Source organism: Cicer arietinum, chromosome 2, assembly GCF_000331145.2.
Source record: "Cicer arietinum cultivar CDC Frontier isolate Library 1 chromosome 2, Cicar.CDCFrontier_v2.0, whole genome shotgun sequence".
NCBI lineage: Eukaryota > Viridiplantae > Streptophyta > Magnoliopsida > Fabales > Fabaceae > Cicer > Cicer arietinum.
The window spans coordinates 744,358-760,023 of NC_021161.2; the positions used below are offsets into that span (position 1 = coordinate 744,358).

The 15,666-nt window shown below is 29.2% G+C and overlaps 2 protein-coding genes across 4 annotated transcripts; both read left to right on the forward strand.

The window, feature by feature from the left end:
* Positions 1 to 2,685: 2,685 nt before the first annotated feature.
* Positions 2,686 to 8,534, forward strand: LOC101500480 (L-aspartate oxidase 2-a, chloroplastic). Of its 3 annotated transcripts, none has more exons than XM_027332182.2 (8): positions 2,686 to 2,824; positions 4,660 to 4,797; positions 5,295 to 5,646; positions 5,896 to 6,138; positions 6,238 to 6,294; positions 6,393 to 6,473; positions 6,849 to 6,910; positions 7,061 to 8,534. In XM_027332182.2, exons 2-8 carry the CDS (start codon positions 4,670 to 4,672, stop codon positions 8,073 to 8,075), a joined length of 1,938 nt encoding a protein of 645 aa, XP_027187983.1. In that variant the 5' UTR covers positions 2,686 to 2,824; positions 4,660 to 4,669; the 3' UTR covers positions 8,076 to 8,534. The 3 variants fall into 3 exon arrangements, with proteins under 3 accessions (XP_027187983.1, XP_027187985.1, XP_027187984.1); XM_027332184.2 differs by lacking the exon at positions 2,686 to 2,824 and adding an exon at positions 2,843 to 2,864; XM_027332183.2 differs by lacking the exon at positions 2,686 to 2,824 and adding an exon at positions 2,903 to 2,926.
* A 4,670-nt stretch (positions 8,535 to 13,204) lies between these two features.
* LOC101501123 (GDSL esterase/lipase At3g27950) lies at positions 13,205 to 15,486 on the forward strand. The gene is made up of 5 exons (XM_004489224.4): positions 13,205 to 13,529; positions 14,139 to 14,339; positions 14,502 to 14,674; positions 14,761 to 15,031; positions 15,108 to 15,486. The coding sequence occupies exons 1-5, from the start codon at positions 13,271 to 13,273 to the stop codon at positions 15,338 to 15,340; spliced, it is 1,137 nt and encodes a 378-aa protein (XP_004489281.1). The 5' UTR covers positions 13,205 to 13,270; the 3' UTR covers positions 15,341 to 15,486.
* The last annotated feature ends 180 nt before the right edge of the window (positions 15,487 to 15,666 follow it).

Consider the following 15,666-nt stretch of genomic DNA (forward strand, 5'->3'; position numbering starts at 1 on the left):
GTATTTATTTGTTGTTAGAATTGCCGCTTGATATATCATCAAACAAAATTCACCATAGACAACAGTGAAGTTTACTTTCCTAAAAAAAAATGAACTTTCCTATGAATTACATATATCTTGATCTTAAACAAAAGTAAATAATTTTACATTTATTAAAAAATTATTAAAATGTAATTAATTTTCTTTATCTCATAAAAAATAAGTATATTTTCGTATAAACGTCATTAATGAGAATTTATTTTATTATATAAATTAGAACATTTGAATAAATTTTTTTTTATCAACTGAAGGGTATTTTAAGAATGACATTATTAAATATGATAATAATAAATATAGTGATTATACTATTTTATTTGATATGTTTGATTTATTTATTTATATTCAACACCACTAAATATGAGAATTTATTTACTTATATTCAAAATCTAGTTGATAGTTGACTGTAATTGAGAATGAAAATTCCAAGAAATGGTGGCCAATTTGTGTTAATGGAATACGTTGTTGATTTAAAAAAATCAATTTATGAGTATGACTAGAAGAAAGAAGAAAAAAAGTGAATCTTATTTCCCTATCGAATCCCACTTCCAATTGCTTGGCGTTTTCCATCAAAATCAATATAGTGTGGGGGTCCATAGAGTGGTATATAATAATTTTAAAATATTAATTTTCATACAAAACATTGTCGAGATAAAAAGAATAAAAGTATATATATAGAGAGAGAGAGACCTAGATGCACATTGAGAATTATTATTGGGAATCAATTGAAAAACGAATTTGTATAATAACTCGCTATGAACCTAGCCGCATTAATATGTATATAAATGTATTGGAAAATACCAAGTTATTAATTGAGTGCATGAGTATCGAATTATCAAAGTAAGCTAATTGATGACTTTCCTTAATCTCGAATATAAACAACAAAGAAAAATTTGATGGTCTCAAATATATATTTTTAATGTTATTTTTCTAAACTTACCCTTAAAATGCTAATTTGTTCTTCTTAATGTAATTTTTTTCCAAAAAGAAACATTAATAACTCATGCACAAGTCATTAACTTTTCTTCACATCGATAATTATTAATTTTTCGGCTGCCATTTCAATTACCAAAATCTTTGTTCCTACTTTTTTACAAACTATATATGAAAGGGTACGAATGTGGGTGGGGAAATCTGAATCATGTTGTGGGCAAGAATGATGGCCTAAATTTCACATCTGTTATGATACAGAGAGATAAATACGGGTTTTTCCCAATTCAACAAAATATAAGTATCAAAATCATATTAATTAATGGCTTAGACAATCACAATGTTTTTTTTTTTTTTGATAGAATTAAATTTGGTTCGCTTGTGTAAATGAGGTAAGCGGAAAAAAATGAGTTAGGGTTGCTAAGAGTTTTACATTGAAGAAAAATGAGTCAGGTTGCTAAGGGTTTTACATTTAAGAGATAAGACACAACAAAATATTTATAAGTGGTGGGTAGTCATCACTATATAAGTCGATTTTGTTGAGGTTGTGTAGGATTTATATCAACATTTTAGATGGTATCAAAGACAATCTAAAATCTATTGAGTCACTCACTATTAGGTCACACTATCGAATCACTTGAGGTTACATTCAGATGTTCAGTATCGACTCTAGAGTGTGCATTAAGAGTCATACATTGAATGAGATAAAACTCTGATAAAGTATCTATAAGTGGCGAGTAGTTCTCGTCTTATAAGTCAGTTATATGGGAGTTGTGTAAGATTCAACTCAAATTATAAAAAAAGTTTTTAATGGAAAAGTATTAAGAACACACAACAAGATTTAAATATATAGATGTGTCAAACATTTTTAAGGATGTACCTCTTTTCTCTCACATTAAATATTATTTTAGCAAGACATTTTGAATTAAAATAAATGTACTTCTCAATTTTCAATATAAACTTCAATTAATTTTGTTTCAATTGTATCGATCAATTATTATTATGCATACTATTTTCAAAATATTAATTCTACTTTATATTTATAATAATAAAAAACAAAAAAAAAGAGTTAAAAAATATAATTTGGTGTGACATCACTATTATCCTTTTCAACTATAGTGATTTTTTAATACATATTAAATAAACAAAAGTAACATTTATTATCTATTATGAGACGAAAGAATAATAATAATAGTTGACTTATAATATAAAAAACTTTTATATAGATAGACAGTGAGTGTACATAAATTACGTTATAATTTCAAAACTATTTAATTTTGCATTTAGTACATATTTTAGCAAATTTGGTTGGTTATCCTATGAGTGCTTGTCTGCCATGTCACAAACCACGACAAAACAATTGCTGAAAAATATATGTTAGTATATCACTATATGAATTAAAAATACACGTTCCCTCTAATCTTTTATACTATAGTACGTAGTATTTAAAAAAGTGTTCATTTTTTAATAAAATAAAAGGCAAAAGTACTTTTTGTCGACGTATCATGATACTATAAACATATGTTTAATTTCACTACTAAACATGCAAAATTAATTTTAGATATAACTAAATTTGGATATATTTAAATATATATATTTTACGATGCAAACTAGTTTTACAAGACTTTGAATTAAATCTCATAATTAGAAAAGATAATAGTATAAGAAAAGAAAAGACAATATTAATATTTTTAAAAATGTAATTATTAATTTAATTTGTTCATAATCGCGCATATTCTCTATTTGTAGGCACAGTTTGGGTTTGTTAAGATTCATTTTCTGCAAAGTAACGCAAAGTCCTTTTTTTCATCACACTTTTTGTGTCCTCACTCTTCATACTTCATACAACCACTAACAGGTACACTTTTTGTTTTTGTTCTTTCGAAGTTTCACCTAAGGTTCACCATTTCTAAGTTCAATTCCATTTTTTTAAATCATAAATAGAAGAACGTGTGTGTGTGTGAGTCTCATTTTTTTATTCTAAATGTTTTGTTTTGTTTTGTGTTTGTGTGGATGGCTATGTATGTTTAGTTTTTTTTTAATAATAAATGTTTTGTCGGTTGGTTTAAATTCACCTGAACCCAACCCGTTTCTCTTTTTTAATGTATATTTTTACTTCAATCCCTTCTCATGTTTTTTGTTGTTTGTGAAATCTGGTTATTGTAAAAAAAATTGAATTTTATTGTCTGTTGGATGTTTCCTATTTTATTATTCTTCATCTTCAATACTCACTACCTGTGTAGGGTAAAAGAGGGGATTTTTAGCTTGTTTCTGACTCAACTTGCTTGTGATTTTTAAGCTACGAAGCATTGACACCAACACAAACATAAACATGAGACACGATAGCAAAACTGACACACATAGACACCGATAATAATTTGAGAAAATAGAAGTAATTGAATGTAATCACATCTGTCAGCGTCGTATTACGACGCTGACACGATATGTGTTAGTGCTAACATGTGTCGGACATTAGGACATGTTTTCAATCTGAAGTGTCAGTCAAACAATAGGACATACCTTCAATCTGACGTGTTGATGTTACTGCTACATATTTTTATATGAATTACACTCTTCCAAATTGCTAGAGGCGGAGGGAGAGTGGGGTACTTGGTAAAACTATAAGGGAAATTATTAAGAAAGTTCTAGAGATTATAATGAAATGGATAGAGATATGCTATATGATAGAATGTTAAGACGTTGCTTGTTCTTTGTAGCCAACTCTAGGTAGTTGGATAAGGCGTGGTTGTTGTTGTTGTTGTTGTTATATTGTATACTCTTCCATAATAGTCATCTCAGTCATTGTTGAAAAAATCAAGGTTGATGTTACATGCATGTGTATAATAAATCATGAATATGTTGGAATGACAACTGTTGATGTTGATTTTCTCATCAACATAAGTCAACAATTAAAATTACTTATTTTAGCCTCTAAAATGAATTGCTCACTCAAGAGAAGCTAAATCCATTTTTTGTGAACTTTTAAAGGTCATTTGTCAACTGAGAGTTTGCTTATGCTAAGCTTTGCATAGTTCATGGCGTTTGTTTGTATTGATTTAGAATGCAAAGATCATTTCATTTTATGCCTTTTGATTACATATCACTGGTTTTTACCAAGTGTTGCCACTGATTCATTTGATCCACATATGAGGAAAATAGAAGTAAATTAGAGGTTGTTATTGAGTTAGTTAGGTAGTTAGTTAGTTAATTTTCTGGTAATCCATGTCTTTTGATTAGAGATCCTAGTACTCATTTCACTTTCTTTTGAATATGGTTCCTTTTGAGAATTTCTTTCAATTTTCAAGCTCTCCAACTTGATTTCCTCTCATTTTCCCTCTCCCTGATTCTTAAGACCACATTTTCATCTCTCAATAGAAGTTGTTTCCTCTTTGACGTAGGGCTTGGTTGGATTGATTTATTTGAGCTTACCTACTGACATAAGCACTTGTGAGGTTGTTTGGAAGAGATTATGGAAACAATTTATGACATGTCCATAAGCCTCCACAATAACTTGTTACAACAATTTGACTTTGTCATACAATTTGTTAAGGAAATAGATAATACATAAGCACTTAAATAACTTGTTTTTCCAAATAGGGCCTCATTCTGGCGGCTAATGCATATAATACATGAAGTGAAGGCACCTTGTTGGTAGCTTTTCTTAAATTTAGTCTCTTTCTGCTTTTTGTGCAGAGACATCGTAATGGCAACTTGTATACCCGCCGGCACGCTGTATTACAAAGTGAAAAACTGCAAGAGACAAAGCTGTAGAAGAACTGCATGGGTTTCTGATATGCCTATCAAGAGATACTTACAAAAGGATGTTTCATGGTAAACATTTTCGCACAAGAATGTTTTAATAGTTATGTCATATCTCACTATCTGTTTCGATCAGTGTTGTCAATCACGGATCTTTCAAATTCCACTACACAACATAGCTGCTATTTGACAAAATTTCGTACTAAGCAGTGTATTACAAAACAATAATGATTTGATCAAATTCCGTTATAACACTGCTATATAGCAACACTAGTTTTGATCTAAAAATGAAATCTTCTTTGCTTCTCAAGAAGAGTCATTGTTGAATGGAGTTTTACTTATGCATAAGATCATATGATATCATTTTTACTCTCATTGTTATTTTTCTGTTAAAACCTTTAGATAGAGTATTCTTATGGTATGGCTAGAAGATTTAGATCTAGGAATCATGATTAGTGACCTCATGCCGCGATGGTAACATGCCGAAGAAATAATACACTTGTTTTCTTTGCTAGAGCCTAATTATGAAAACTAACAATTTTCAATTTTTTTGTGGTGTTTATTTTTAGGTCTAAAGGAGTATCCAAGGCAATGCAGATACACAGATGTGAGTTTTCTGTACCTCCACTTTGTAAGAATCGAAATCTTTTCAAAGTCACTTCATCGTGCAAAAAAGAAGGTCCAACAAAATACTTTGACTTTGCCGTCATTGGGAGTGGAATTGCTGGCCTTCGATATGCGCTCGAAGTTGCAAAATATGGATCTGTTGCAGTGATAACAAAGGCTGAGCCTCATGAATGCAACACAAATTATGCTCAAGGTGGTGTAAGTGCTGTGCTATGCCCTTCAGATTCTGTGGAGAGTCACATGAAGGACACCATTGTTGCTGGTGCTTATCTTTGCGACGAGGAGAGTGTTCGAGTATGTTCTAGACCTATTAAGTTTACCATATAAATCATTCTTAGAACTTTATCTATAACATGATTTATTAGAGTTTAGACCAAATACATCTGAAATGCCTTATGGTTCTTCTTTTTGAGTAGGCATTATGCTTTACTTCTTTAGAAATGATTGCACATGTAAAAATTGTGAATGTACCTTTATAGGCAATTACTAGTTTCTATTGTTACTGCATTGAGCATTACATGAACTTTCATTCTGCTTTTCCAGGTTGTATGTACCGAAGGACCCGAGAGAGTCAGAGAACTAATTGCTATGGGTGCATCGTTTGATCACGGCGAAGATGGTAACTTGCATCTAATGAGGGAGGGGGGTCATTCACATAATAGAATTGTCCATGCTGCTGATATGACCGGAAAAGAGATCGAACGAGCTCTATTGAAGGAAGTTATCAACAATCCTAATATTTTTGTGTTTCAACACCATTTTGCTATAGATCTTCTCACTTGTCAGGTTGATCCTTTTGAAATAGTCACTATCCAAATTTGGCCTAAGAGCATTTTTGAATGTTTTGATGCATTCACTAACTGAAACATGCCACTGGTGTTGCAGGATGGATCTGATATAACTTGTCTTGGTGTTGACACACTTAATACTGAAACCCTAGAGGTGGGAAAAACAATTATGTGTGATTGTCTGAGACCAAAATCACTTCCATGCCATCATTGAAATATATTTTCTGAACTTTAATCTTTTTTAGCTTTTAGGTGGTAAGATTTATTTCAAAGGCGACTTTACTAGCGTCAGGGGGAGCCGGACATATTTATCCTAAAACTACAAATCCATTGGTAATTCCTCTTGTTCTGAAGTTTGAACTCTCTTTTCCCTGTTTTGCTGCTTGGTTTATTTTCGATTTTAATACCACGAATCATGATTAAAAATAGTTTTATTGCATTCTGGAACCATTGACGATAGCACAATATTATCTGGACTATATAATCATACATAGATTTAAAAGTTATTTAAGGATCATATGACTTTCTGTTTTAATCTTAATCCTCCATGATTTGATCTATGACTACTATTCATTTCTCTCACTGTTTCATTACAAAGTCGTCTCACTCTCTGTGTGCTTAATATGTTGATTTGTATATGCTGCATCACTTGCATTATATGACTAGTCTTATTTACATGCTAATTTGACTTTCTTTTTGTCATCACAGGTAGCCACCGGAGATGGAATTGCGATGGCACACCGAGCTCAAGCTGTGATTTCCAACATGGAGTAAGTCGATTGTGTCAAAACCGTGATTTTTTATTTTTCAACCGATCTCTCATACCAGTCATAAGGATACTTGCACCACGTCTTGCAGTGTCTTTCATGATAAAGTATATGTATTTCTTCCTTGTTTTTTTACAATCATGATTGGCGCAGGTTCGTGCAGTTCCATCCGACTGCCTTAGCTGATGAAGGACTTCCTATTAAACCAACAGAGCCTAGAGATAATGCATTTCTGATATCCGAAGCTGTAAGGGGTGATGGAGGCATACTTTATAATTTAGCCATGGAAAGGTTCATGCCTTTGTATGATGAGAGAGCAGAGCTTGCTCCTAGGGACGTAGTGGCAAGAAGCATAGACGACCAACTCAAAAAGCGCGACGAAAAGTACGTGCTCCTTGACATTAGCCACAAGCCGAAGAACGAAGTTCTCTCCCACTTTCCCAACATTGCTTCGACGTGTCTTCAATATGGTTTAGACATAACTTGTCATCCAATCCCAGTTGTTCCGGCTGCTCATTACATGTGTGGAGGTGTTCACTCCGGGCTACAAGGAGAAACGAACGTGAAAGGCTTGCATGTAGCTGGTGAAGTAGCATGCACAGGTTTGCATGGAGCAAACAGACTAGCTAGCAACTCATTGCTCGAGGGACTTGTTTTCGCGCGAAGAGCTGTCCAGCCATCAGTCGATCAAACGAAGAATTCTACCCTTGACCTGACTACATTAAATTTGTGGCCGAGACCTATCGTGCCATTTTCGCTTGGAAGTAATGCCAGAGACAAAATTTTATCTGCAACAAAAGAACTAAGGAAAGAACTACAATCTGTCATGTGGTACTATGTAGGAATTGTGAGATCAACAATGAGGTTAGAAACTGCTGAGAGAAAAATTTGCAATCTCGAGGCGAAATGGGAAGAGTACTTGTTTAAGCATGGATGGAAACCAACAATGGTTGTGGCTGAGATTTGTGAAATGAGAAACCTGTTTTGTTGTGCTAAGTTGGTAATTAGCAGTGCGCTTTCGAGGCGTGAGAGCCGCGGTTTACATTACACTGTTGATTTTCCTCATCTTGAGGAAAGTGAGAGATTTCCAACAATCATTTTTCCAAGTTCATCTGTTAACAGTTCATGGAGTTCTAGACAATTACATAAGCAGCCTATGTATCAATAAGGCATTAGTTTATGTCATTACGTATATGAATAGGGAACTTAAAGTATGTTTGGATTCACAATGAGATTGGCAGAATCACAACGAGTTATCACATTTTTGTGTGTGCAGAATCTACGATTTGGTGCTTTCACCAAATTACAGTGTTATTGTGATTTTGTCATACTCATCGCTCAACCAAACATACTCAACCAAACATATATTGAAATATAGATAAATAAACTTCGATAGGGAAGGGAATACTTATTGGCTAGAATCTAGTATTCATGATGTTTTTCCTTTTTCCTTATAGTTAACCGATTATTTTTCACTATTTGCTGATTCATTGTTTAAATATATATAGCAAGATATAAAGGTAACTTGAGTCAATTTCCCTTCAAAAAACTGTATGAGTTTCGGATTGTGATGAAATCTCTTGAGGTATAAATTTATATATATATATATATATTGGTATTTATGTCATCACCATTCTAGTTATTGTGTGCATTTACCACTTGTAATACAAATAAGAGTTTACTTCATTAATCATTCAGAATAAGTTGAAGTGATGGTGATTTAGAGTAAGTTGAAGTGGTTTGAGCATATAATAGTTGATGGAGAAGTTAACTTGGTTATAGTAAGTTATAATATAAAGGATGGAATAGTTTAAGTTATTTTGGAGTTAAGTTAAAATTGAGCTTTAATCAATCTAAAGAAAATTATGGACTTTTAATGTGGCTTAGTTTATAATTTATTAAAGTGATGAATATAATGGGAAAATAATGCTAGAAATTAGTAATTATTGGTAGCGAAAATGTCTAAGTGATGATTAGAGGTGTCAATTTTATATTCATTGTTTGTTGGTTCTAATCTACATGTTCGAGGGTACAAAGAATTTAAAGGTATATAAATTGAATGGTGAAATTCTATCCGAAGAATTAAAAGTTACGAGATATTTTAACAGTCGAATTAAAATCATGATTTATGATATTAAATTATGTAAAACTATTTAATTATTATTTTAAAATGAAAAATTTATAAATTAATATTAATTATTCTCTTTATCATTTATCATTGCATATGTTGAAAGATGGTTCTGCCATTGTTGAAAAGGAAATATCTTTGCCTGAAAAGCAATCTTGTATATAGATAGAAAAATGCAAAAAGCTCCATTTTTATGAGAAAGATAAAATCTTGGGCTGCATAAAAAAAGTAAATTTCATAAAAAAAGACAATGTTGGATAGTAAAAAAAAAATTTTGATTATTACTTTATTTGTCATACGACAAATGTCACTTTAATAAAAAAGAAATTTCAAAAAAAAAAAATATCATTATCAATTTTTTATATAACTTTAATTATTTTTTATAGTATATTTTAATTATTACTATGTAAACAACATCTAAAATGTTATTGTATTTTGTATTATTAATAATAAAAAACACATAAATAGTTAAGATAGATAATTTAATAAAATATCTTATAACTTTATTTTGTTTATTTAGTAATAAATTCAGGAAAGACTTTGTACAAAGAACATCAAGATAGACTTCACCACATTTTAAATTTGGTAACAATTTAAGCAGTGTTAGTTTGCATAATAGTGATCAAATCTCAAATATATATATATATGTATATATATTAGAACCTAGCTATATATTCATACTTTATGTCTTGCAATATATTTTGTGGGGGTGAGTATTTTTAAATGGTAGTTCATTGATTCATGGCTCACGAGGAGGACAATAATTGAACCTTATCCTTCACTCTTAAGTTGTGAATTGGTGAGCCTTTAATTGAAAAGTTATAGGATCCTAAATTGCCTATGGACTGATTTTTACTGGCTTTCAATAAATGCCAACATGTGCATCCACCCCTATGGCTACTTTCATTATAACAAGAATTTAATTTATATTTACGTAAAAAAAAAATTATACTATCAATAACAACAACAGTTAAATTATTTAAATTATTACAGATATTAAATTTTTATCAAAATTATATTTAAAATTATTATTTTTTAAATAATTGTAATGTGTCGACTGTTTTTTACACTAAACATAATAATTAAACTGTTATGACATGATAACAATTTAAAACCCAAGGATTGAAGAAAATTATCATGTTTTATCTTACACAACAAGGTGGAAGTATAGGACCAACCATGAATTATGGTTCAATTGGTAAATCAAGTTTTATGTGGATAAATTTGAAAATTAATCTAAAAAACCAAGGACATATACCTAATAAGGATAGTATACTTATTACAATTCAAAAAACAAAAAATATAATGCACATGATTAATTACCTGAAGTTATGGATTATATAAAGAAATTATATTTAATTAATTTTAGAGATGTTTTTAAAAATTTGTTTATTGTAATAAAAATTACTTTCTTTAAAAAGAATCATCTATAAAAAAATTATTTTCATGACAAGCTACTTAAAACAACCCATAATTTGAGGAATTTTTTTTCTTCAGATTCTGATTATTTTTAAAATTGTAACAACCAAATAAAATGGTTAATCTTTAAAATTGTGATTAGTTTTAAAAATAAGTTGTAACAAATAGCCTGGAAAGGCCTTAAGTTTATTTACATATAATTAAAATAAAGCCTTAAGTTTATTTTCATATAATTAAAATGTGCAAAATTATTTTCTTTCACTTGCCAAACAAGGAACAATAAAGTGATTGGATTGCGATTTTTTTTAGTTTGTGATGAATGAATAAAATTAAGCAAATATCTTTCAATTTCTTAATTTCAATATAGTGATTTTCTTTGAATTTATTATTTCACATTGAGATCCATGCCAATTTTGTGTGATTGTGATGTGAATACATGTGAGTTCTTGCTGTCTTTTTACCAAGAGTCTAGGATAACGACAACTTACTGCTCCCGAGGCATGTGATTCTTTTATCTCAATAATGGGAAATGATTTTGTTAGATTAAAAAAATGTAATAACATCTCGATCTAGTATCTGTTATAAGCAAAAAAAATAATAATATTAAATTTTAATCGTTATTAAAAAATAAAACTGAATTATTTTTGACTTATTTAATGCTAATAATATTCATATATTTTAATTTTAATAAAAAATATAATGTATTTGAGTTTTTGACTGACAATGTAGTAAATTTGAATTATGTTTTATATAAAATTTAAAAAGTTAATTGTATTTAACTAATTTTTTTAATAACTGTGAAATTAATTATTTTTAGGTAAAAATACATGTTTTAGTCCTTTAAGTCTAACTCAATTTTAGTTTAGATCTTTTAAGTTTATTTTTTTTGGATTCAGACCTTTAAGTTACATTTATTTGCACTATTAGCCTTTAAGATATATTAAATTATGCATGTTGTTCTTTAAATTAAAAAATTTCTCGAATTACAGTCATGAAATAATAAAATTTAATCGAAATATTACAACAAGTTGACTATTCAATCTACTTTGCAGCATGCAAAAACGCTGATTATGTGGATAAATATTTATTATTTTGTTTTTAAGGCTATACAGGAGTTTAAATTGTTGTAGAGAAAATATATATCTTTTATAAGATTTGATGAATATTTTCTGAAAAATTAGTATTAGAGACATATTGTTACAACATTTGTTACAGTTTCAAATTATCAAGAGCTTTCAATTGATCTAATTGTTGTCGAAATTAAGATAAATGATTAATAATACAAAAAGAATATAACTTCAAAGAACAAATCATGATAAAATAAATTTAAACGATATAGACACTAATTGAGTTAATTAAAATACTATAAATATAATTTTACCTTATTTTTACTTATAATAATAATGATTGAAAGGAGTATTTCATTAGTTAGCACTACCAAATGTGTTGGCCATTTCTATGGTTGGAGTAAAACAAGACTTATATCTTTTGATTTTGAGTTTTATAACGTAAGTGATTATGTGATTGAGAAAAAGAGGTTCTATCAAATGTGGTCAATTAAATTCTCTAGGAGAAATTAGTCATTAACAAAATCACATGAGATCTTTCATCACATGATTGTGGATTTGGTTACCATAAAACTTGTGTCTTTCTTTTTCTAATAAAATGGTAACATTAAAAATGATGAAAACCCAAGTGGTTGGATATGTAATTATGTTTACTTTAAGGCAAATCTATGCGAGACTAATATAAAAATAGTTCATATCGTAACAAAAATGCATATTATGTTAGATTCTTTTTTTTTTTTTAAATAATTATGCATCAGCTGTAATGCATTACAAATGTGTTTTGATAATATTAATTATTTGGGAATTTTAAATAAAATAAATTAGAAGAGATTAGAGTTAGTATAGTGTTATTCATGTTCTTCCTATGTATATTATAATAAATTTTTTAATATGTCAATAGTTATTTGAAAAATGTTTAAAATTCTAAGATCATATATGTTATGTCAATTTTTAGAAGTAGACATTAAGGATTTTTTTTATTGAAATAGTAATTTAAATGACATTAATTCGATAAAAATAAAGAAAAAACAAATATGTATCTTGTATTAAATCGATAAATTAGGATGGATGAAATGAATGATCTCATACGATGATGCTTGATCAAAATCTAAAGTGTGTGATTAGAATTAACGCCGGAGCCTTGAAGGTGGAGTGCACTGTAAATAGAAATGTGCAAAATATATAATTAATTGTACTATATTGATAAATTGCATTGCACTAAAAAAAACTAAACCAATTAAATAGTTCATAAATTGAACCGCATATTTAAAAGAAACTAGATAACTAAACTTAATTCAAAAACTAATTTAACCATTTTAAAACTTTTTTAACCACAATTAAGATTTTTTTCTTATAAAATTTTTTAAATTTATTTTTCTAAAAAAATATAGAAAATTTTCTAAATATAGAAAAAAAAACTTGCTTTAATATGGAAAATATCAAAAAAATGTTTAAATATAAAAAAATTCAAAAAATGAAAAACCTACATAAAGATGAAAAACCTATATAAAAATGTTTAAATATAAATACAGATTTGTACTTACATAAAGACTTACATCAAAGAAAGGAAAAACCTAGAAACTTTACTATGTAAATGTAAATAACTATTTGTAATAAAATTGTCGGTGTATACATTATATTAGAATATTATATTATATTATATTATATATTATAAAGTACAAACACATGGTCACTGCCTCACTAAAACTATGATCCCTACTTTTGAGTAAATCTACAAACTCATCAACAATGAATTCCACAAGACTAATTTATATACTTAGTTTTTTCAATTTATTTTTATCATATACATTGATTCAAGTCTTGAGTGAGAATGTATATAACTCTAAGAAATGTGTGTACCCTGCAATTTACAACTTTGGTGATTCAAATTCAGATACTGGAGCTGTATATGCAACATTCACAGGTGTTAGGCCTCCAAATGGTATGACCTTCTTTGGAAGCCTCTCTGGAAGAGCTTCTGATGGTCGTCTCATCATAGATTTTATCAGTAAGTTCAACATTATCTTCACAAATTCACTTTCATATAAATCAATTTGTCTTGGTTGAGTTTTATTTTTTTGGCTGCATCAATTAAATTTCCAACTTTATTATTCATCGAAGGCGAGTCTGGTGTCTATCACATTGATACATTTGATTATATTCAAAAGTTAATTCACTTTATTTTTTAAATTATTAGTGGTGTCTACATATCAGTGTCAGTATCAGTGTCAATGTTATGTCAATAATTCATAGAATTGGACTATACGAAATTGGTTGTTGGTTATGTTTCATAATATTAGTTTTTTCTTTATTTATTTTGGTTACATTCAATCACTCATTCACGTCATTTTTCAAAAATTACTATCAACGTATACATATTGGTGTCAATGTCACTCTGAGACAAATGTCTCATATGTATGTTTGTGTCATTTCAATGATTTATAGAGTTGGACTATATGATGATGGTTGTTTGGTATGTTATACAATTAATCTAGTTTTGTTTTAAAAAAGCTATGTCACTAAATCTTTGCTTATATTTTTATTGGATATATGCAACTAAAACAATGAAGCTACCTTAAATCTTTGATTAATTTTGTGTGTGTGTGGATGTATGCAGGTGAAGAATTGAAGCTACCATATCTAAGTGCATATTTGAACTCAGTTGGATCAAACTACAGACATGGTGCAAACTTTGCGGTAGGAGGCGCATCGATTCGTCCCGGCGGTTATAGTCCAATCAATCTTGGTCTTCAAGTATCTCAGTTCATTTTGTTCAAATCACACACTAACACTCTCTTCAATCAACTCTCTGACAACAGTTAGTTCTCATCATATTTACATTCTCATTCTTGTTTATTATGTTTTTTTTACGATATTGACATATGTCAGACACTTAATACGATTTTAATCTGAACTGTTGATGCTGCATAACTTACGAGTGATGATAGTGAAAATTGAAACTATGTGATGTTATTTATAGGGACAGAACCACCTTTAAGAAGTGGTCTTCCAAGGAATGAGGATTTCTCTAAGGCCCTTTACACCATTGATATTGGACAAAATGATCTTGCCATTGGTTTGCAGCACACTTCAGAGGAAGAAGTTAAAAGTTCAATTCCTGAAATCTTGAACCAATTCTCCCAAGCAGTGAAGGTAATTTAGCAACCACAAAAGAAACTCAAATAAAAGCTTAATTAAATTGTTTATGTAACTAAATACTTGTGACAAAAATGTTTTAGCAACTATACAATGAAGGGGCAAGAGTGTTTTGGATACACAATACAGGTCCAATTGGATGCTTGCCATATGATTACATATATTATCAACACAAGAAGGGTAATTTGGATGGCAATGGTTGTGTTAAACCTCACAATGAACTTGCTCAAGAATATAACAAGCAATTAAAGGATCAAGTGTTTGAACTAAGGAGAAAGTTTCCATTAGCCAAATTTACATATGTTGATGTGTACACAGTAAAATATAAACTTATTAGCAATGCAAAGAGCCAAGGTGATTTTTTTGCAATTTCATCATTGATTTAGAATAATATATTTATATTATAACTTTTATGGTTGATTGAATGCAGGTTTTGTAAGTCCATTGGAGTTTTGTTGTGGTAGTTACTATGGTTACCACATAGATTGTGGGAAAAAAGCCATAATAAATGGAACAGTTTATGGCAATCCATGTAAAAATCCTTCACAACATATAAGTTGGGATGGTATACATTATTCCCAAGCAGCAAATCAATGGATTGCTAAACAAATTCTCTATGGATCATTCTCTGATCCACCAGTTTCAATTGAGAACGCATGTTAGTTTATCACTATGTATGATTCAAATATATGAGTTACTTAATTAATATTAGATGGATTACCATATATTATGTACCCTATTTTTCAAGTTGTTTTTTATAAACAAACACATGAGTAAGAATGTGTATATATATATATATTTTATTTTTCTTTTGTTGCGCTAAAAATATACTTAGAGCAAGTATAGACTGTTGCATAAATAGTATAAAATATTATTGCATCTAAAAGGATTAAATAGTATAGTCTTTTTCTCTACGATAATTCTATAATTTATTTATCATATAAAGAACGTAAAACTTAAATATATGTTTGATCATGTAAGTTAGCACT